Source organism: Perognathus longimembris, chromosome 2 (assembly GCF_023159225.1).
Source record: "Perognathus longimembris pacificus isolate PPM17 chromosome 2, ASM2315922v1, whole genome shotgun sequence".
Taxonomy (NCBI): domain Eukaryota; kingdom Metazoa; phylum Chordata; class Mammalia; order Rodentia; family Heteromyidae; genus Perognathus; species Perognathus longimembris.
The window spans coordinates 140,040,071-140,064,093 of record NC_063162.1 but is presented as its reverse complement, the minus strand read 5'-3'; the positions used below and the strand labels follow the sequence as shown (position 1 = coordinate 140,064,093).

Genomic DNA, 24,023 nt, shown 5'->3' with positions numbered 1-24,023 from the left:
TGAATTGTAATCCATTTAAGAATTACATGTTCCTAGAAATACCAAGAATTTGGAATTCAAGGGGAAAAAAAATCTGTACATCAGGCACTTTAATCAACTGAATTCTACTAAGTTTAAAAAGGTATCCAAAATTTGAAAATGCTAGCTAGATGAAAGAACATTAGGAAACCAACAAGCTCTATTGAACGTGTTTTGGCCTTTCAATAAATCCTGACAATAATCATAAGGAGATGTTAGTGATAGAGCTGTTTACCTCCAAGGAGACTTACTTTTCTTTTAGCTAATGAATAAGTCAGAGCTAAACCCCTTGCTCTTTCATTGAAAAAATATCCTCAATTTTTGAAGTAAGTACACCATGAAGTAAGTAAGATTAATAAAATGTGACAACAGAAGGGAAACTCAAAAAGGAGCAAGATATTATGCGGGTGGGTGTTGGATTTGCTTTTGTTTTGTTTGGGGTGGGAGTGGTGCTGGGGATTGAACTCATGGCTTTGCATATGTTGAGTATTTGCTCTACCATTGAGCTATATACTTCTAAGATCTTAAAAGCAGAAAACTGCAGGCCAGTAGTAACTCTTTAAGTGACTGTGGACTATTCACTATGTAACTAGATTCAGGAAAGGGCTCAAAATACCATTTAAAAAACATCTTCAGCTTAAAAATAGAAAAGGCTGGCAGGGATGGGAGGGGGTAACCGGGGAAAAGCAAAGGAAGGGGTAACATTGTCCAGAAAAAGAAATGTATTCGTTACCTGACTTATGAAATGCTAACCCTTCTGTATGACACCGCAATAACAACAATAAAATTATATTAAAAATAGAAAAGGTAGTGAATGACTATGTTGCCTTCCTTCTGGAAGACTGAAAATGGCGAAATTTACTGAGTATGGGAAGGCACAGAGCATTTTAGATGTCCTACTATCTCATTGAAAGTTTTGTTTTAGGCTAGTTTGATGCTTGGCTATTTCACTCAAGGATAGCACCACCACTTCCAGCTTTTCGCTGGTTAATTGGAGATACAACCTCACAGTTTTGTCTGTCCAAGCAGCCTCCGAACTGTGGTCCTCCTATCTCAGTCTCTTGAGTAGCTAGGATTACAGGTGTGAGCCACCGGCACTCACCCTTGTTAAAGTTTAACAATAGTCTTAGGAGAAAGCTATAATTGCACTCCATTAGGCAGATAAGCACAATTAATGAAAGGCCCACTTAGTGAGCCTTTCAGTGCCAGTAGGTAAACCCCAAAGATCATACTTGTCCTTCTTTTACCATACTTCCACTCTAACTAAAAGCTACTGACCAAGAGACAATGTTTCTACTTTTTCACCCGATCAATGAACTTCATTATCAAATGTCTCTTTCCCATAAGCCTTTGCCAGATCACCATACAATCCTGATGTAGCTACTCAAATTTGAGTCAAGGTGGCTCTGACCCCTTTCTTTCAGAATTCCTAGTTACAGTAGGATAAAGGAATTATCGACAGCCCTGCCCAACAGTCACAAAATAAAACACTCTAAGCCAAAAAACACATGCACGTTCTTACAATGGGGCTTCATTCCATTTAATCAGCTTATAGTTTAAACAAATTATTTTTTCTTCCCTTTCTCCCACATAACCTTACCTTTCCTAAGCCTTGGGGCATATAAATGACATATACTAAGCATTAATATAATTAACTTTATGACTCTATTTCTGTAGCCAAGGTCTTGCTAGAAGAAGTTGAGACTATTATATAGTCTATATATAATAGACTAATATGCAGTCTACCATATAGTCTATATTACATAGTCTATAGTCTATATAAATTATATTAAATTATATTATATAGTCTATAGGCTATATAATGGTTATAATATAATATAGACCATTATAATATATATAGACCATTATATAGTCCATATAGTATTATAGTATATTATTATATAGTCTATATAACAGTATAGTGTATACTAGTATAGTCTATAGTCTATAGTGTTATATAGACTATATAATAGTCTCAACTTCTCTGATTTCTGCTGGGGCCTAAGTAGGACAAAAATGTAATAGTAAATGTATTGATTGAATGAGTCTAAATAATCATATGAAATTCAATAGTATCTGAAAGTTGCTAAATAATACAATGATCATAGACTATTTTTCATGCTGCATATTACAAAAAAGAAGAAAAAAGAATCAAAACTAAGCATAGGTGAGTCACACTTGCAATCCTAGCTACTTGGTGGACTGAGAACAGAGGATGGCCTGGGCAAAAGTTTGTGAGACTTTCAACTCATCCCTCCCTAACTTTGTGGGGGGCTATGATAGGGAGGATTGAGGTTTCAGGTCAGCTCTGGCAGAAAAGTCTGCAAGAACCAGGTATCAGTAATTCACATAACCCTAAAGGGCCTGAGATCTGAGGATCAGGTTCAGGGCCAGCCCGGGGAGATAAATCTGAGACTCTATTCTCCAATTAACTAGGAAAAAACCTAGAGCAGCAGCTCAAGTGGTAGTGAGCCAAAAAGCTGAGCGAGAGCTCAAGATCTTAAGTTCAAGCTCTAGTACCGGCGTTCACATATACAGATATGCACACACAGGCATGAGCACGCACGCACACACACACACACACACACACACACACACACAAGTGCTTAAGACTGTCTCAAAGGATTGCTGAGCATAAGGGCACATGATTGTCATTCCAGCTATGATGGGAAGCTTAAAATAGGAGGATTATGGTCCAGGAAGCAAGACTTCATCTAAAAAATAACCAAATACACACACACACACACACATAAATACATACATACATGCATATATACACAAAGGCTGGAACAGGAGCAGCAGATTGCCTACCTAGCAAGCCCCAAGGCCCTGAGTTTAAGCCTTAGTACTTCCCTACCTCCAAAAAAGGAAAAGGACGACACTAGCAATTCATGTTTGTTTTTAATATTCGTGTGTTTTCTGTTACAGGTAGGCACATAGTACTGTGCAAATAAACCAATCTTCAGTTCCAAGTAGCAATATGCTACAAACAGAAAGTCAAGAGTCCTCCTTATTTATAGGTATAACCCAATATCTTTAGTAAATAAAAAAAAAACCTATCAGATTATAAAAGGCCTCACTTGAGATAGGTTTACAGAATGGAAATGGTGTGTGTTTAGCGTGGTATCTTCGTGTCTAAATCAAACCGTCCAACTTGACTTGTCAAAAGTGGCCACAAAATAAACAACTGGGACAGATGGAAAATGGCGGAGGAGGTAATGGTTTACTGGACCAAGTGCATCCAACAGACAGACAAGACACAGCCAAGACAGGCTCCATGTTAAGGGGGAAGGTACCTGTTCTGCGCATTAGCCTCCACCTGGTTGGTCACCTGACCCAAGGACTCTTCCTCCTGCTTCTGCCGCAGCCTCTCCTGCCGGGCCCGGCGACGCCTTTCCCGGGCTGCTTCCTCTTCATCATCATCGTTCCTCTGATAGGCGATTCTGCAAGATGACAAAGACAAATGCCAACCTATTACAAAGTCGACCTCATTACAAAGACAGACTCACAAACACCAACTAGTATTTCTTTTTTTTTTTTTAACACCAACTTCTTGTTAGGATAGCCATGAACTCAAAAGGAGCGTTCGACTCCTTAGGTTTGGTGACCCAATTGATGGCTTTCAAACTTTTGGGTATTTGGCATGCATCAATCTAGTAACTCTAGAAGCTAACTTCCAATAACAAGGTAAGTTGAATCCACACAAAAGCAGTCTCCCTTTTTTGAGACTGTGGCTTAGTATATTTGGGTTTCTTTATTAAACTGATGATCTCATTAAGGCCTAGAAGCAGAAATCTCAAGTGTTGGGCCAAATAATTCAAACACAGATGACACCATGGTGCCTATAATCAGGTAGGGGGAATTACAAATTTGGGATACATAGTGAAAACTTGTCAAGAAAGAAAGAGAGAAGGAGAGAGAGAGACAGAGAGAGACAGAGACAGAGAGGAGAAAGAAGAAAGGAAGGAAGGAAGGAAGAGAAAGAAAGAGGAAGAAAGAGAAAGGAAGGAAGGAAAGAGGGAAAGGAAGGAAGGAAGGAAGGAAATAAAGAAAAGACTTATTAAAAAGATTTAGTGTTTTGTGTGAATTATTTGTGGAGGCACTGTCACAAAAAATCACACTATATTACCAAGCCAATACATTGGTATTATAACGTTTCTTACATGCCTACAAATAAAAATCCATATAATGTAAACATTTCACATTAATACTTTTTTGTGTGTGTATGCTGATATTCAATGCCTTATGCTCTTGTTCGGCTTTTTTGCTTGTGACCGGCACTCTACCACTTGAACCAGACCTCTACTCCAGCTTTTTTGGGTAGTTAATTGGAGACAGAGTCTCTTGGACTTTTCTACTTGGGCTGTCTTCTAGCTGTGATTTTCAGATCTCAGCCTCCTGACTAGCTAGGGTTGTAGGTATGAGCCACTGGTGCTTGGCATATACTTCTTCTTTAAAATGTGGTGAAAATACACGAATACTTCAAAACACTTAATATCTAAGTGTATAACATAGTATCAATAAAAATACACAAAAAGTTGTACTACAGATCTCTAGAGTACACTTACAATTCTTACATAGCTACATAGCCAACCAATGTGCTAATTGAAGAAAACAAAACAGCCGGACCGTACAACTTACTCAGTCACATATGACTAATGATGGTTTGCTTGTGTCATATTTACAAACTGGCCACTTTTAGGCTTAGAGCTACAACTTTCCCTGTGTCATCTTTTTACATCAATAAGGAATGCTATACGTGATTGTGTCACTTTGTTGTCTCATAGAAAACAAGATTAAAAATTCTGAAGGTTGGCTGGTGACTCTGCTACTTCAGAAAATCTGACTTCATACTAAAATCTTCTAGTGTGCAATCCTCTAATGCCAATATAAATAAAATGTCACTTAGTAATTTTATAAAACTGGCTAGTAAGTTTCCACAAATATGTAGTGTGGTAGAGGAGCTAATGGATGATTGTATTAAGACTTAGAAAGATGAGAGAGAAGGAGAAAGAGAGAGAGAGAGAGAGACAGGGAGACAGACAGAGAGAGACAGAGAGATAGACAGAGGGAACTTGGCTTCCATAACAGAACTAATCTCTTAGCAACTTGTAGCCCTTTAATTAACCTCAGTTACATTTCCTTGTCTCTAAGTGTGTGACAATCAGATGAAATAATGGATTCATTATGACAAAGTATTGTAAAAATGGAATCTTTTGTGGGTATTTGGAATGTTCAGGGACAGGGTTGCTTTGTGGGGGACAGATGAGCTCAATTTTAGACTTGTTAAGTCTGAGGTGACAACATGACAGGATGTGAATGTTCCTTTCTAATTCAATCACATGGTAGTCAGCAGCAGCAAGCTCTTCCCAGTGGTTTGGCTTCGACCTTCAGATTCTTGGCCTAATACTCTCTTGGCTTATGTCTCTGTAGACAGTTCTAACCACAGCAGGGAAAACGAGTCCTTAATGACTGCTTCCCAAGCTAATGAAACAGAAAGTCTTAATTTGCTTTTCTACATCTCTGGATCAGCCGTGAAGGCATAGCTGTTACTTGGAGACCTCCTCTTCCAAGACAAGAAGAGACATATAAACTCCATATGGGGCATCCGTATGCTAAACACATGACATCTCCTCCTAAGGGAATCTAGTGTAAGCCCTCATTTCATACCCTATTGGAAACATCCCAGATGCTGCCATTGTCCCCCTCTTACCTACTGTATAGGCTTTGGGTTGGTAATGTTGGATTTTAGCTTGCTCTAATATCAGTAGGCTTGATACTTCTGCTAGGTGAGACTGGACCACTCCTCCTCTTGAATTCCTCTTCAGAGGCATGGCCAGAGCAACTGTATCACCTCCACCATCTCTTCTAACTCTCCTTGCCTAATACAAGCTCAAAATTTACGGACAACCAGTCTTGGTAGCCCCTTTGCTGGGCGACATAGTTGTCCCAGTTAGCACTGTACGTTCCTTTTATTATTTCGCATAAAGGAACAAACTAAAATTGCTCACAAACTTAAGAACAATCCCTACAATAAGAAAAGAATGGAAACTGTTTCATGATATTTTAAATCATAACAATCAGTTGGTGGCAGTTGATGTTAAGTGAAGTGACTGTGTCTGTGTACAAAACAAACTGCAGTTCCTTAGCTCTTAACATTTTTCCTGAGCATCCTGTTTTCCACGTTTCTTTCTTTTTTTTTTTTGTGCCAGTCCTGGGCTTGGACTCAGGGCCTGAGCACTGTCCCTGGCTTCCTTTTGCTTAAGGCTAGCACTCTGCCACTTGAGCCACAGCACCACTTCTGGCCATTTTCTATATATGTGGTGTTGGGGAATCAAACCCAGGGCTTCGTGTATACGAGACAAGCACTCTTGCCGCTAGGCCACATTCCCAGCCCCTGTTTTTCACGTTTCTACCACAGGTTATTTAACCAAAAACATCTAGCCAAGCAGCAGTGGGTCATGTCCGTAAATCTTAACTATTTGGGAGGTAGAGATTGAGAATATCATAGTTTAAGGTGAGCCTGGGCAGAAAGTTCAGGAGACCCATCTCAATAGCTTGGTACTTTGGCACGTGCTTATGGTCCCAGCGACACGGAAGGCTGAAATCAGGAAGATCGTGGCTCTAGGTCAGTGTGGGCAAAGAAAAAAAGTTTGTAAGACTATATCTCGACAGAAAAAGCTGGGTATATTGGTATGTGCCTGTCAAACAAGCCACGATAAGAAGCCTAAATAGGAGGATTACAGTCCTAGCCAGCTGGGGAAAAAAAGTGAGTCCCTACTTCAAAAAATAACAAGAGCAAAAAGGTCTGAGATTATGACTCAAGTGGTAGAATGCCTCTCTAGCAAATTCAAATCCTTTGAGTTCACACTCTAATATGTATACTCAGGTCTTGTTTAATTTTTTTCTAAAAGTAGTATGTATTTATTGTTTTCAGTCCTGAAGACTGAACTTAGGGCCTTTGGGCTTGCTAGACAAGTGTTCTACTCCTTGAGCTATGTCTCCAACCTCACTTATTATTACCTTTAATAGACAATGCAAACTTTATAAAGACAAGAATCAAAATCAGTTCCTTGCATCATATCTCTATATAAACAGGATGACAACGGGATCTATTCAACAAGACATCTTTCTATGTTTGTATAGATTTTGCATTTTTCAGAAAGTGGGATTATGTTATACATAATTTCTTGTGTTACACATAATTTCTATGTTATACATAGTTTCTTTAACTGAGCTTGTGATTATTTTTTTAACACATTAACAAAACAGAATGCCAATAGAAATATTTTATATATGTATATAAGTGCACAAAGGTATGATAATTATGTGGTTGTACTATAATCATTGTAACTAATTATCTAACGCTGAACATTTAGGAATTTTTTGGTTGCTGTTGTTGTTGTTCTTATAAATATTGCTTCAGGGTCAGGCATTGTAGTGCAACTCTGTAATCCTAGTGACCTGGGAGGTGTTGGTCATAGGATCTTTGGCCCATTGCCACCAAGGCTAAAAGTGAACTATCTGAATAATAAACTAAAAGCAAAAGAGAGCTGGGGGTGTGGCTCAGGTGGCAAAGTACTTGCCTAGCAGGCATGAGACTTGTATTTTATCACCAGGGCTGCCAACAATACCGACAACAAAACAGTGCTATAAAGTACATCATTTTAGAACAACTGTTCCACCATTTGTTCAATTATTTATTTCAGAAAAGGTTAGAATTTGTGCGTTTAGTAAAAGTAAGTTCATCTTGTAGGCTTTTGCTATGCACTGATTAAAAACTGCTCTCTGGAATGGATGAGAGTTCTAATCTTACACAATTTTGTTTTTGAAACAAGACTCAAAAGCCATCCAAGCACACAAGCTCCTCAACGTAGCCAAAATGGAAGTAGGAGCCCCAGTTGAAGACAAAGGGTTACCGTTTTCAGATTTTCCACACGCCATACTCAAACCTATTTGAAGTGCTATGACCAGTAAAACTGATACCTAGCCTAGGCCTGCACTGCAATAAAAGCAGAACAATCCATTCATTCCTCCTGTGAAAATTCAGCTCATGCTGACCATAGCCAGTCTGCCCTTAGGCCCGAAGCAGACAGATAAGGGTGTTCAAAGATGATTCAGAAGTTGTGTGGGATCTCAAAAGTTCCTCTGACTCATCTGAGAAAGGCTGAACTATGGGTAACAGAACTTTGATCAAATACATTTTCTTGTGACAATTGATGAACAATTTATTGAACAACTCCCTATTAAATAAAATGTTTGCTTGCCTAGTGTCGATGAGTTTTCTCCTCATGCCGGGCCATGCTGTGCTGTCCCTGGTAACTGCCTTAGCTCCTCTCGAGTCACACACTGGGAGAAAAGCGTGACCTTTCTGTAGGAAGGTCAGTGTTGCTGGCAGCAAAATGACTCACCAAACATTCAGGCGAAAGAGATAGTTTATGGTGTGTGTGCACTCAGGCACGCACACACACCTACAAAGGAAGGCAAACAATCCCAGAAATCCAGGATAATTATATACAGGTTATCTGATTGTGCCCACAGCATGCAAAAGTAGGGGAAAAGAAAAACCTGGTTTCTCTCCCATTCACAGAACTGCTGCTAAAAGATGGTGGAGCGGATGATAAGGTAGGGCAGACGGACGGGAAAACTCTCCTGGTGCTGTGGCTTTTAGAGCAAGCTGTTTAAAGTCTTCAACACTAGAGCTCTGATGCCTCAGTAGCGTGAAGTCACAAGATGGCTGTGATATATTTGGGGATTTGCAGATAGAAAGTTCAAATTTTACAAAAGAAAGAAAAAACAACCCTCCTCCAAAGCAAAACCAAACAAGATAAAACAATGGTAACCAAACAACTATTGCCACCCTGCCAGGAAATGAAGTTGAGGACTTATATACCTAAAGTATAACAGATGAGACAAAAAAGAAACTAGAAATTTCTCCAGCATGGCATCTATCCACTGTCTTCCTACAATGTCACCAGCATCCTACATTTCCTCTCTGATGCTTTTCATGACATATTCAGTACTAGTAAAGTTCTTACCAAAAGATCTTTTTTTTTTCTTTTAACACTATACCCTCTATCATTTGAATTTCCATCCATTTTGCTAAGTTTCTGATCAGAGACTATCGGACACCCCTCCCCTAAAGTTTTCAAGTAAAATGCCAACAGTCCTATTACTAATGTAACAAGGTCTCTTAGCAGAAAATTATGTTTAAGAAAAATGGCCAACTCTTTTATTGGGATGGGAGTTTATTTTGTTATGTTTTTAAGAGCATTTAAGACCCAGAGAAAATAAAAGAGACATATAGTTAAAGTCTATAGGGAACACAGTTTTATTTTGATAATCACAGTACTGCTCTGAGTAATTAAGTGGATAATAAAAATAATTAAATCAAGTTGGGATCTGCATTTTGCTATTCTGAACTTTTTTTTTTTTTTTGGCCAGTCCTGGGCCTTGGACTCAGGGCCTGAGCACTGTCCCTGGCTTCTTCCCGCTCAAGGCTAGCACTCTGCCACTTGAGCCACAGCGCTGCTTCTGGCGGTTTTCTGTATATGTGGTGCTGGGGAATCGAACCTAGGGCCTCGTGTATCCGAGGCAGGCACTCTTGCCACTAGGCTATATCCCCAGCCCTATTCTGAACTTTTAATACACAGTTTGCAATTAGAAAAATTTTAAATGTTTGGTGACTTGTCCAGTTGTGAAATATCCCACTCTGATCAACAAACATAGCAAGTCTTCCTGTCTTCCTTGTTTCTCTCACATTCCTTCACTTTGGAAAAGAATGCTGTGCCCACAATGCCAGCAGAATGAATACATTCACCACCTAAAAGAGTAAAGCTAGCTGAAGCCCCTCCATGTCTGGGTTTGCTACTAGCCTCTAGGCCAATGGAATGTAGGCTGGATCTCAAGACTGAAGTATCTGCGCCTCACTGTGACCCAATTTCCTGTGACCTGTCACTCAAGATGAGGAGATTCCAAGCTTGCAATTGAGCTACTTAACCAGAGTCCTGCCTCTAGCTTTCCACAGCCATAGTCCTACGCAGATGACATTCTGGAGAAAGCTTGGGGGCTCCCAGTTGCTACGAAAGATAACTCTTACTCTACCATTTATTAGTATTATTATTACTGTTATTATTATTTTGATCGCCATCCTTATTGGTTCTGTCAATGTCATTATCCTAAACAGGGGTATCCAACTTAAAGAGTTTAAAACCTCATGTGGGCTGAAGATATGCTCAAATGTTTGGAAGGCAACATGACTCACACATACTTCCATTCTTCTTCATGTACCACCTCCTCCTCGGCCCCCCATGGGATTTTCTTTCATAATATGAAATGCAAGCAGATCCTCCAAACATAGGCAATCAGCTCTACAAATTGCTCAAATGCTCTTAGCAAGTTCTTGGGCCACATTTTGTGATCAGGAGGGAAAATCCTGAGCTACTGAAATGAATCATATGTACCCAGAAGACTTATTCTTTGTTTAAAAGTTAAAAGGAGTTTTAGAAACATTCCAGGCTCTTAAATATGATTTCATTTACATGTGGTATACACAAAATGCTGTGGTTTCACAAATGCACATACAGTTCAACTTCAAGTCCTTCCTATTCTCTACCTTAGGACCCTTAAAAGAAAGGCAGTTAAAAATCAATTAAAATCAATTAAAATAAAAATGCTTTTTGAGTCAGAATATGTTTAGAAAATGATGAATCACTAATACTATTAGTCATTTGGTTTGTAGGTAATTTGTATAGGATGGAGAGACAAAAAGCCTCAGAAAAGAATTTGGGGGGGTAGAATTAAAAAATATAAAAATGTTATTTCATTTTGGGGTTCAGTTTTATAACAGTATTGTCACTTTTACAGGGGAGGGAAGGCACATAAGAAGATATTACTTTGGAGGAAATTACCCGGGAAGAGAAGTATGTCTGAATTCATGTTTGTCTTTCCTTGGCCTGGTCTTATATATGTCAGTAAAGGTTGTGTTGCACTCAAGTGTGTGATCAACCAGGTCACCACAGCAGTAAAATATTGTGTGCTTGCAAACTTGGGTCTCCTTGTGTATGGACTCACAATAGTCACAGTCAACCCATCATTTGCTTCACCCCTACGTTTCTACAACCCTACACCATGACAGGGAAATGTGCTACAGAGCATCAGATGACGGACAAGCCCTCTTCATGCTTCTGCACATACCACAGCATGCTGTTTGCTGGCATCATGCCAAACTCTATATCCTGTCCGACCAAAAGATTGGGTCTGATTGATCAGGTATGGCTAGAAGAGACCTGGGAGGTGCTGTATGTTCTCATTCTGACTGAGTTACAGGAGATTCTAGAATGCTGTAGAGTGGACCTAACACAGGGAAATCAGATCCTTGAGCGGAGGCCTCATTTCTCAATCGATAATGATAACCACAGGAGGCTGGGAATGTGGCTTGGTGGTAGAGAGCTTGCCTAGCATGCATGAAGCCCTGGGTTTGATTCCTCAATACCACATACACAGAAAAAGCCAGAAGTGGTGCTGTGGCTCAAGTGGTAGAGTACTAGCTTTGAGCAAAAGAAGCTCAGGGATAGTGCCCAGGCCCTGAGTTCAAGACCCAGGACTGGCAAAGGAAAGGAAGGAAGGAAGGAAGGAAGGAAGGAAGGAAGAAAGAAAGAAAGAAAGAGAGAGAGAGAAAGAAAGAAAGAAAGGAAGGAAGGAAGGAAGGAAGGAAGAAAGAAAGAGAGAGAGAGAGAAAGAAAGAAAGAAAGGAAGGAAGGAAGGAAGGAAGGAAGGAAGGAAGGAAGGAAGGAAGGAAAGAAGGAAGGAAGAAAGGAAGAAAGGAAGAAAGGAAGGAAGGAAGGAAGGAAGGGAAAGAAAGGAAGAAAGAAATGAGAGATCTTTAATTGTTTTGGTACATTATTTCAAACGTAAAGACCTTTATCCTGAATTATATTATGCCTGCAAACAGGTGTGTAGTATAAGAGCACTTGCAAGAATAATAATAATCACATCCCTATTTCTCAAAATAGTACCTCAGGGTCTCATATATTTCCTTTCAGTCCCATTCCTATTTCCCTTTCAGTGTCTCTAAATAATCATTAAGCCTGAACTTGGGGATACTGTATTACTCTCTTTCTTTTCTTTGTAGCTTTACCATCCCCAAATAGCACATTTTCCAAGTTTTTCCTTTTTAAAACAAGACATAGTAATAATGTAAGCCTTCTGTGATTAGCATCTTTCATACCACATTATATCTTTGAGATTCATTTCTGTTTATAAGAATAGCTGCAGTTCATAATAGACAAGGTCCAGGGTTCTAAGCATTTCTTGAGGTTACAGCTTGAATAGGATAAATGCCCAGTTTCTTATTCAATCAGTGCCATTTTCTTTTAAAATCCCAAACTTATTGCAATAATCACAAGAAAATTAAAGGAATAAATAGAACCTGAATTTGCTTTCTTGTTGAGTTGTTATGTTTCTCACATTTCTTTTTAAAAGATAAAAAATGCATACGATTAAGTAACAGAATTTGGCAGTGATTCCATGATAATTTCCCAAGATAAACTAAAATCTATTCATTATCACATAAAAAAGACTGAATTTGCTTCGCCCTACCTCCCCCACGTTATTAAAACAATTGCCTTGCTCACATGTAGACATTCATTTTTAAATTTATAAATATTTACAAAACATAGGTACAGAAAGAGAGAGTAGAGTATATTACTACTTAGTTGGTTACTAGGATTAAACTTTAGTTGAAATAAATTAAAGGGAGGAAATTTAAGTGGCCCGGAAGGTAATTAAAATAAAATGATCCAGAATTTGCCTTTACTTCTTACCCATATTTAATATTCAACTGGAAAAAAAACGTGTCACAAGCAGATGAGCCCAATTACTACTTGTACTTTCAGAAACATTATTGTTTTCTTCCTTCCCAACCTAGGAACCTATCTTTTAAGAATCCTTAATGATGAATGACAACCTCAGGGAAACAAAAGAACATATGAAATATGTAAATATGGGTCTTAATGACTTTTGGCTTTATAAAAATTGTAGTTAATCAAAACATGTTATGGGGGGCTGAGAATGTGGGTTAGTGCTAGAGTGCTAGCCTAGCATGCATGAAGCCCTGGGTTCAATTCCAAGGCACCACATACACAGAAAAGGCTGGAAGTGAGTGGCTATGTCTCAAGTGGTAGACTGCTAGCTTTGAGCAAAAAGAAGCCAGGGACAGTGCTCAGGCCTGAGCCCAAGGCCCAGGACTGGCAAAAAAAAAAAAATTATGGGATTGGGGATGTTTTCTAGCTGTCATACCTGTTAAAGAACAACCTTGGTTTAGTGCACACAGCATGTGCACAATAAATATCGATCATAGTCATTTGTTGTCTGTGTCACTCGTAGGGCTTGAACTCAGGGCCTGGTGCTGTTCCTGAGCTCTTCTTTTACTCAAGGCTAGTGCTTTACTATTTGAGTCACAGTACCACATCTGGCTTTTTTTCTGGGTAGTTTATTAGATCTAAGAGTCTGACAGACTTTCCTGGTGGGGCTTTGAACTGCAATCCTCAGATCTTGGCCTTTTGAGCAGGTAGGACTGTAGGAGTGAGCCACTTGTGCCTGTCTACAAACAATTTTTTGTTTGTTTTGTTTTGCCAGTCCTGGGGCTTGAACTCAGGGCCTGAGCACTGTCCCTGGCTTCTTTTTGCTCAATGCTAGCACTCTGTCCTTGAGCCACAGCTCCACTTCTGGCCTTTTCTATATATGTGGTGCTGAGGAATCGAGGCAAGCCCTCTACCACTAGGCCATATTCCCAGCCCCACATACAATTTTTTAAAAGGAAGACATAAGAAAATACTTCAGACCTATGTGCCTACACTTGTCAGTACTACATTTTACCTCTGGTTTCCTTGCCTGAAGGTCGAGCTCTAACTTATTGACATTTGCTCCAAATCAGGGTATAGACAGGTTCTCACATCCCCAATGGCTAATACGGGTACTACCATCTCAGAGCAGAGGTAAACCCACAGCAACTCTTCTTCACAACCAAAGACAATATTCTAGAAACAGAAACTTCCATTTCCATCTTCACATGGTTTAAAAAAAACAACAACAAAACAACCAACATGCACACACAAAACCCAACACATCTTATTTGAATCTTATACTTGGAGCTAAAAACTCCAGTCTTATTTGCAAATTGGAAATGGTTGTGTGATGCAGTACCAAAGTCCATAATCTCATGTGGTTGAGCTTCAAATGATGGTCCCGTTATCCACATTGGTAAACAGCTGACAAAAGAAAGAAAGGAACTGGCAAAACCAAAACAAGATGCCCTTAAATGGGGATTCTGTGTCTGTGACTAATTCAGGGGAATCCCTGTAAGGGAAAGCGGTATTGCAGACACGCTGAAGGAAATGGTACCCTGCACGGCTATGTCAAGTCACACATCCTGTCTGGGGCATCCTTCCAGACAGACGGGCAGGGCTTACTGTGTGGAAATTTATGGGTAATGGATTTTCATAGCAAGCCTTTTATGATCCCCCCCCCACCCCAAAAGAAAAGTACCCTCTGGAGCTTTTCTGCTTCCACTCACACTTTTCTTAATTGGAAAAAGATTTACTATTCATTTCCTCCTTTCCAATTTTCCTTTCCATTCGGGTGGCATAGCCTTCCATTTCTTTTTTTTTTTTTTTTCCATCTCAGGTCCCTTGTCTCTAAGATACAAGTAAAGGGGATATACTTATTACCCAAGTCATGCCTGTAATCCTGACTCCTCAGGAGGCTGAGATCTGAGGATTGTGGTTCAAAGCCAGCCTAGGCAGGAAAGTCCATAAGACTCTTATCTCCAGTTAACTACCAGAGAGAACTGGGAATGGAGCTGTGGTTCAAAGTGGGAGAGTACTGGCCTTGAGCAAAAGAGTTCAAGGACAGCGCCCAGTCCCTTGTTCAAGCCCCATGACCAACCCCCTCCCTCCAAAAGAGACTTGAGTTGTTCTAACAAGTAGCATATTGGGGGTTATTACTCTTTCTCTGGTTTGAGAGGTATTACACAACCTCACCTAGCCTCTAGTTAGTGTGTATCCATGTGCTCCATGTGCTATCATGACAGAGGTCTGTTTACAAGGGAAGGACAAACTTTGAGTGGAGATAGGAAGTGGGAAATGAAGGCCCACATCCTGGATGTGTAACCCTCTGGGAAGGGTCTTGGCAGCCACACTGCTCTGCTCAGGGGTCCAGCTTCCCCACCGCTGGGAAAGGAAGTCAAGGACTCTACGCTGGTCTTGGTGGGTCTCCATCCTGTCAGGGAAAACCTTACCTAAAATAGGGCCTGCTCATCAGAGAGAGAAAGGAAGACACCCTCCTCCCTCGTTTGTGATTTTGTAAAAAGCCAGCCTGACAAAATGAAAATAATCTAAACGAAACCAAACCAAACCAAACCGAAGAAAACTGCTTTCATGCTTAAAGACTCTCTTTGAGTACACAGAATACTCATATAAAAGCATGATCATTTTAACAGATGGGGTAACATTAATCACTAGGGACCCATGTTTGTGCGTGCTCATTGAATCAGAATTACCGACAGAGAAAGATTCGGAGGTCTGGGCACTAGTGAGACACTTTGAAACAGCACTTAAATGACTTGAAGGTACCTGCCTGGAAGCCGCTGGTGTTCAGCACCACAATCAATTATGAGCCAGTAAGGCTTCCGTTGTCTTCGTTTTAGTCACTCCTGCAATCATTAATTCCTTAAAATGGCCACCCAATAGAGGAGGAACTGTTCTGGGAGTAGAGATCATCAACCTTACTCCAAAAATATCCTATTTTCTACTTAGAAATGACAATGTTATTACCAGCATGAGCTTATGACTTTCTTCTCCTCTTGGGTACATTCTATGATTAAACCTCAGCTCCATGGGAAACCTAGATTTTTGAGGGAGAACAGTTACATTCAGGTAGGGCATCAGAGTCCCAGGCTCTGCCTCCCAAGGAGGAGGAGGGCAAGGTGACACATCTCAGGGCAGAGGCTTTTTGTTGTTGTCATTGTGATTTTCACTGTCTTTATTTGTTATTTTACTATTTACTTATTTGAGACAGTTCCTGGCTATGTTACCTTGGGCTGGCCTTGAACTCTTGATCTTATTGCCAAGGCAGTCTTGACATGTAGTAGTTGGAGGCTAGCTGGAAATGCTTGCTAAACTCACATACAAACTGATATCCAGGTAGCTGGAATGAGGGCATTAATGCAGCATGCTGAGATGGTGCACTTCCTCTGTAAGAGCCACTGAGGTAGGTAGGACACTAAGAGGCACAACATCCCTGAAAAGAGCTTACTGTCTGGTCTGGAAGCTAAGACTCATGTAACAGTGCAATGGTACTTTGAATTTTAGGAGACAGAATTTGATTTACAGAGATATAGATAAAATGATTTAAAGGTTGAAGGATGGGGAAGACCATTCTAGCTAGGGGATCAGAGATAGCTTCATGGAGAAAGTGCCATTCCGGCTGGACCTTTTCAGATGGCTAGGAGGGGTGGTGTGGAGGGACTGGAGGAAAGGAAGAGGCTTAGCTACATCCAGAGAGTTCAAATGGAAGGTTGTCCAGGCAGAAAGCACAGGTATCGCAAAGCACATACTTCCCTCTTGATGGGATTTGAGAGGCATGCTGGGATATAGTGCAGCCCGGCTGTGCATGGCCCAAACAAACATGGCTTCCCACAAGGGAAAGGAAAACCCACTGGAAGTTTAAGGAGATAAGTTCCTTCAGAAGGCCTTGGTCCTATGCAAAGGAGGCCTACATTTAAGGCTGCGCGCGCGTGCACACACACACACACACACACACACACACACACACACACACACACTATTTCTTAGTTTCCATCTCTACCCCCAGGTGTTTCATCTCACTCTGCAACTTTCCCCAAGAAATGAGGGCCAGCTACCCAACATCAAGGGCTCCATAAATCTTAGCTGTAAGAGGAAAGACTTCAGGTCAGCACATCCTCTGATTCTTTAGAACAGAGGGCTGTGGAGGTTCTTTAAGAGAAGTAAAAAGACAAAAGAAAGAAAAAAGGGAGTGAGAGAGGGAAGGAGGGAAGGAAGCAAGGTTTAACTTTTCAGAATGGAATTTCTGTCCTCTTCATTTTTTCTTGTCATCTCTCCCACTGTCTTGCACTCATTTTGTCCTGCTTCTAAATCAAATCTGAATTGAAATCCTTGGCAGTGGAAAGGTGGTATGATTTTCGGATCACAGGTGAATCCAGCTAGACAGAATTTGGGAGGTTCTTGTTCTGCCTTTTGGTGGTACTGAGCTCAGGGCATTGCATTCAAGTGCTCAACCCCCTCTACCATTCCTCCAGTTCTTTTTTTTTTTTTTTCTGCGTTAGTTAGTTATCAGATAGGCTCTCACACTTTTTCTCTCTTAGGGCTAGCCTGCAACCAAAATTCTTTTTCCATAACCTGGGATCTGAGAGGTGAGGGGACTCATACAAATGATTGTAAAACCAAGACTGGCCTCTGTCTTTAAGTTCCCATACCTGTTTTGTTTGTTTGTTTGTTTTTTAAACATAGGAGTGTTCCCATGGTATTCTGAACACTAAGGATTTCAGTCATCTCAGTCAAGGATTGGCAAATGATGGCTCACAGGCCAAATCTAGCACAGTCCTTGCTTTTGTGCTCATATTGTGTTTGGTTGTTGTGTACTTTATTGCCAGAGCTAAGTAATTAGGAGGATGACTCATGATGTACAAACTTGAAAATATGCAGTATTTGGCCTTTTACAAAACAAAGAATGATCCCTGATCTCAATGACTCTTAAACACATTTTACAATGTATCCCTTTCAATTTGAAATTAATTGATCTAGTTTAACTTCAACTAGATCAGCTTTACCATCTGTACCTCCCCTGATTCTACCAAGAGGAAATTTTCTTGAGTACCACTAGCATTTCTCCCTGATAAATGTGTAGTCATTTATTTATAAGTTACATACACTTAGTGCCCTTTAAATGTCTATAGATATTACAAAACTCACAGCACTTAAAAGGATAAAATGATAAGGAAATAGAGCTCTCTTTTAAGTATTAATTTATTAGTGTTCAGAAAACTTGCATTATTTTGGAAAAATCTTGGTGGAACACGTTGTAATCAGTAATTTGAATGTCTGGCTCTGAGTTCAGTTTACTTTGGCATTTGGTTTTAAATGATGGTCATAACTTAAAATTTTTTAAAGCCCCCATATATACTTGTGTACAAATGAAAGAAATATGTTATCAGCCTGGCCTCTTAAAGCATGGCACTAACAGATTAAATGTCCCCTCCCAGCCAGGCTGACATTTGTCTAGAAGATTTACGCCTGTCCTACTGCTAATCCATTGTTCTTTCCAAGTCATGAGAAGGCATTTTGTAGTTTACTGAACTGTTCACACTACTGAAATGCTTTGCTCGGAAGATTTTAAATAGAATAGAAAATGTGAAGATACTCTTGGCACATGCTTTTTTCCAACATAGACAAACCATAAAATAGGCAACTTTTCAAATGTTTTCTCCATCCCATGAAATGTCTTGTGAAAATAGAAATGTCCTAAAATTGATGGTGGGTGCTACTTACACGAGTCTGTCTTGTACACTTTATGTGGCTGAACTATATGATGGGTACAATACTGCATCCCAATAGCATTCAAGAAAATGAAAAGCAAGTCATTTGTATTCCTTCTCACTAGTAGAAACCACCTTAGCTTACAGGAGCAGGTGAAGGTGAGGCTGGGCGGGGAGGGGGGGTGGGGGGGCGGGTGGGGGGCGTGGCTAGGCGCTCAGCTCACATACAGCCTGAGTGTCATTTCCCCATTTCCCATCTTTTCTTTGGGTTTGCATTCTGAGCAAATTACCTTCTACTGGCAGCATCTGCAGAAGTCCTCTTAAGGATAGGTCTGCTTCCTGAAGATGTTCGTTTCGTTTACACTAGGTAAGCTCCACCATCTGTGAATCCACCAGCCCCACAAGGAGTAAACACCCATGAGTCACAGTGTACGTATGTCCTCCACTCTCAGAGTGAGACACATGGTTCTTCCCTCAGGACCATGTGTCTATGTGGTCAGAAGCAAGGACTGATAGTTCTGGTGCTGGTACCAGAAAAGTAGGACAAACATCAGTAAAGCTTTATTTCTTTGTTTCTTTATGTCTCCTAACATCATTTGCTGCTTTCTTGCCTATTTCCCTTTGATTCCGAGTCTGCAAAACTCTCTCTTTCCCTCCATTTTCCCACATAGAGCCATCGTATCCATCCTTCAAGGCCATCTGCTCCCCACCAAGGGACCCACTGCAAGAACCATTTCCCTCCAATGACATCTTTGTGGTTGTTCCCGCTAAGTATCACAGGTTGATTTATTTGTACGTTATTATCTTACCTCCCTTGTTATGCGCTTCTTGTAAGAATGAGTTATGTTTCATACCTTTTTTTTTTAGCCCTTCTCAGTGTGCTTTACAACAGAAAGGTATTTATTAAGTATGCACATGGTAAACAGAACAATGGTGCTTGTGAAAACAGATATAATATAGCTCTAATGTGAGTGGTTTCACCAAGGAAGGGAAGAAATGATCCTCAGGTTTCCATTTCATTATTATGAAGCAATGGAACAGAACAGTAATAAATCAACCTAGCAGCCACAATGGCAACTTTAAAGCTGGTTGGGAGACAAAGAGATGTTAGAAACACAGGAGGCAACTGGGAGCCAATAGTTGGCAACTATCATCCTAGCTACTCAGGAAGCCTCAAATCTCAGGAGGCTGAGCGCTGAGGCTCACCATTTGAAGCCAGCTGGAGCATGAAAGTCTGAGAGACTCTATCTCCAATTAACCACCAGAAAACCGGATGTGGTGCTGTGGCTCAAAGTGGTAGAATGCTAGCCTTGAATGAAAAAGCTCAGGGATAGTGCTCAGGCCCTGAGTTCAAGCCCCACGACCAACAACAATAATAATAAAAAAAGGAATACAGGAGCAGGTGTAGGGGAATACATATGTAATCCTAGTACTCAGGAGGCTGAGATAAGAGGATTACAGGTTTGAAGCTACTCCTAGCTACACAGACCGACCTTGTCTAAAGCTAAAACAAAACCTAACAAAGCATTAGCCAATCAACTAACCAAATAACAACAACAACAAAAATAGACAGGAGATAGAGCCCAGGCACTTAACATTTCTTTCCATGTTTCTAAAACTGGAAGCAATTTCTGGAAAAATTTTCTTGCCTAGTTAAGTACCAGCTATATTTTGCTCAGTGGTCTAAAGAATGCTAAAGTTTTTTATTTACTTATTAAGTTTTGTTTGGCAGTACTGGGGTTGTGAACTCGGGACCTTGTACTAGGCAAGTGAGCTACTCTTCTAAGCCCTAGAATGCAAACCTTTTAAGAAATTCATTGCACATATATTTTACATTCTGTGCTTCTTTCTCTATAGAGGGCATATGGAAAAAAACAAAAACCCTTGAGTTCAGAGCTGGATGAAGGGTTTTCCTGGATCAGAAAAACCAAGTGGCTAGGAACTGAAAAGATATCTGAGTTGGGATCAGGGGTAAAGACAAACTGAAATAGCCAACGCTTCCCAATCAGATTGCGGACTCCCGCATGCTCCTAGATCTAATCTGTGGGTGTTTTGTGTATACCTGTGTACATGCTTTCAGCCTGACTCTCCTGTCATGTGATGAGCCTTGGCTTAGCTTATGAATGAAGCAATTCTCTCTCTTCCTTCAGCTCTGGGATACGCCTCTTCCTCTCCACAAGTCCTCCTCAGTCTTTTCCCCTGCAGTTTCCCTCGATTCCTCTACATTTTCTCTTTCTTCTCAGTATCAAGCTTACTAGTATTGGTTTGGGCTGTCTGTGATATCTGGAGAAAGTAAAATTCATGCAGTATAAGGAGGCAACACAAAGCACCTTCCATTTAGCCAGCCCGTGTGTTCTACCCAAAACCTGTTCTGAAATTCAGTGATGATCATTAAGATGATGGCTGCGTCCTGAATTGGGTTGTCACCTTTATATTTGATCTCAGAACTAGGTCTTTAAGTTAGCGCTGTTTTGTTGGTTAACTGAACTTACTTCAGAAGGTGTCGTCATGGGGCCAGGGAGATGATTTTGTCTAGTTCCCCAACCCTCAACCATTGGGTTGGTTGATCGGACTATCAAAAGATAGCATGATTCCATGCTTAAAGATCTCAGAACGGTACATTAACTATATTTGATATTTTTTATCCCAGCATCAGTAACCATAACTCCAAAATGAGGCCCGGGTGTTCTCTAAAGTTCTACTTTGGATCAAAATGTCCAGTGGCTCTTTATAGAACAGCACTCTCTTATCTGTAGGGATGGGCTCAAAGACATTCCATGGATGGTTGGAGCTGGGGAGAACACTGGGCCCTGTGTGTATTTTGTTTTTCTCTTCCTACCGGTACCTATGGTCAAGTTTAATGTTTAAATTAGGTACAGTGAACCACAGTAACTAATAACAAAATTGAATAATTATAACTATATGATAATAAAAGCTACTTAAAACTTATGAACTATCTATATCTGGAATTTCCCACTTATTATTTTTGGACTGTGCATAACTGAAACTAAAGGATATGAAACCACAAGTAATAGGGGAGAACTTCCATATACCCCATCTTCTTCAAGTGCACAGGGTGCTATCATTTAGCCATCCCTTCCCTTTCATAATTCTTTGCCTACCATTTGTTGTGATTTCCTTTGGGTCTCTTAATTGTTTTTCTTCCCCAATCCCTCACTCTAAGCTGGTACTCAATACCTGGAGCTATGCCTCCTGCCTGGCTTTTCTTTGATTAATTAGAGACAAGAGTCTCACGGATTTTTTGGCCTGGGTGGGCTTTGAATTTCTATCCTCAGATCTCAGCCTCCTGAGTAGTTAGGTGTTCACAGATCTTCCTCAACTCTTTTCTTCTCTTGTTCAGTACACTCTCCCTGGGTAATGTCTCTATGCCTTTAACCTCGTTTGTCCTTTTCAAAATGATCATTCAGCAATCTATATTTCCAGCTCAGTCCATTCCCCTGAAATTTCCAAAAGACTTCTTCATAACAGAATATCTGGCTAGGAAATGGAAAGTAGAGAGTTAAAGTTCTTTCAAATCCAACATGACTCTCTAAGCCTGTCCTGCATGTTCATATGCTATTATTTTTGAAGATGAGTAAACTTGAAGCTTTTCATTCATCTCATTCTTACTAGATACAGCAATTTCATAATTTCAGGATGCAAAGTTGGCTCAATATTAAAGGAAGATCAAATAAAGAGGCTTTTACCAGCTAAATGAAGTATCAAGGGATGAATAACTTGCAGGGACACAGAAAGCATTAAAAATATAACGTCATTACTTACGACTTTGTGATAGATCTATGGTTTTCCACTGTTTTCCAGAGTGCTGCACCCTTACATGCATGGAAGGTAACATTTAAACAATACCCGTGTGTGCAGAAGTTGATTTTGGTTGAAAGCACAATTCTCTACTGTTGAACTTAAAACAACGGAATAGAATCTACCGACCTGACAAGAAACCTGTCTAACTTGTTTCATATATATGTTGTATTTTCTTTAAAGGTTTCAAAACATCAGAAAGAATAAGAGCCTGACTCTTTAAAGACGCAGATGATACAATAGAGAACAGTCAGACGTTATTCACCGTGGGAGGACATGAGAACTTCAGAGGTAGCTTTTAAACCATCCCTCACCCCCAGACGGTACCCTCCACCAATCAAACCGTAACTTCATAGGGTATGACACGAGTGTCATACTGATTCCCAAGGAGTGACTTGAGATGTGTTCACATCAGAGGCAACTCTGATTTTTTCTTTTAAAGGCAGTGTTGAGTCATTCACAAAAACAAACCCAATGCTCAGGTGAATCCCAGCTACTCTGGAGGCTGAGATCTAAGGATTGTGGTTCAAATCCAGGCCAGGCAGAAAAGCCTGTGAGATTCTTATCTCCAATTAACCAGCAAAAATCCAGATGCGGAGCTATGGCTCAAGTGGTAGAACACCAGCCTCAGGTGGAAAAGCTAAGCAAGAGTTGTGAAACCCAGTACCGGCACAAAACAAAATCAAAGGCAAAACAAAAACAAAGCAAAACCCCAACCAAGAGAGGAGCCACAGGCTAACATCTGGTGATTGGAGGGGGTAAAGATAAGCACTTGTCCCTGTAATCTTTTTTTTTTTTTTTGCCAGTCCTGGGGCTTGGACTCAGGGCCTGAGCACTGTCGCTGGCTTCTTTTTTGCTCAAGGCTAGCATTCTACCTCTTGAGCCACAGCACCACTTCCGGCCTTTTCTGTATATGTGGTGCTGGGGAATCGAACCCAGGGCCTCATGTATACAAGGCAAGCACTCTTGCCACTAGGCCATATCCCCAGCCCCATGTCCCTGTAATCTTAATGTGAGGTATTTTGTTACATTCCCCTTGTTTTCAAGTAGAGGTAAATCAATTAGCAAAAGTCACACTAATACCGTTGTTCAAGCAGATTCTTAAAATGTAGTCAACGCTGGCTAAACACTGAGTGATGTGTCCCTGATTTCGTCATGACCAAATCTGGCCTTGTCTGACATCATCTACATCACCTCCATCACCAGGAGAGGGGGGGGGGGAGGGATGACTTAGCCTTCACCTCCTCACAAGATCAGAACACCCTGGAACCCCACTTTCGATCCATTCTCATCGCGGACAAACTGTTGTCAGGAGGATCTTCCCAGAGCTCAGCTAAAAGAGCTATTAAATTAAATAGCGATTACATTAAATATTAAAAGAGCTAGAAATTCTTGGAGATTGTTTTCTAAAAATCAAACTGTTAAAAAGGAAAAGACTAGGTCAGGAGCCTGCCAAACCAACGCGGTACCTGCCAAACCACACCTTATCCTCTGTGATCAGCAAAAATACCATCCACTGCCCAACTCCCCTTACCTCACCCCCAGGAACTCTGTTATGGCCTTATTAGGGCACTGGCAGCAGAGTCTGCGCCTGTCCAGGGGCCCAGGAGTG

The 24,023-nt window shown here is 40.5% G+C and overlaps 1 protein-coding gene across 4 annotated transcripts in view; it reads right to left on the bottom strand.

Annotated features, from left to right (window-relative positions):
- Cald1 (caldesmon 1) overlaps positions 1-24,023 on the bottom strand; it is a 183,283-nt gene that overhangs the window by 34,991 nt on the left and 124,269 nt on the right. For all 4 annotated transcript variants that reach the window (XM_048340258.1, XM_048340260.1, XM_048340259.1 and 1 more), the window contains one exon: positions 3,315-3,461. In XM_048340258.1, coding sequence (XP_048196215.1) covers positions 3,315-3,461 — 147 coding nt within the window. The remainder of the gene's footprint in view (positions 1-3,314; positions 3,462-24,023) is intronic.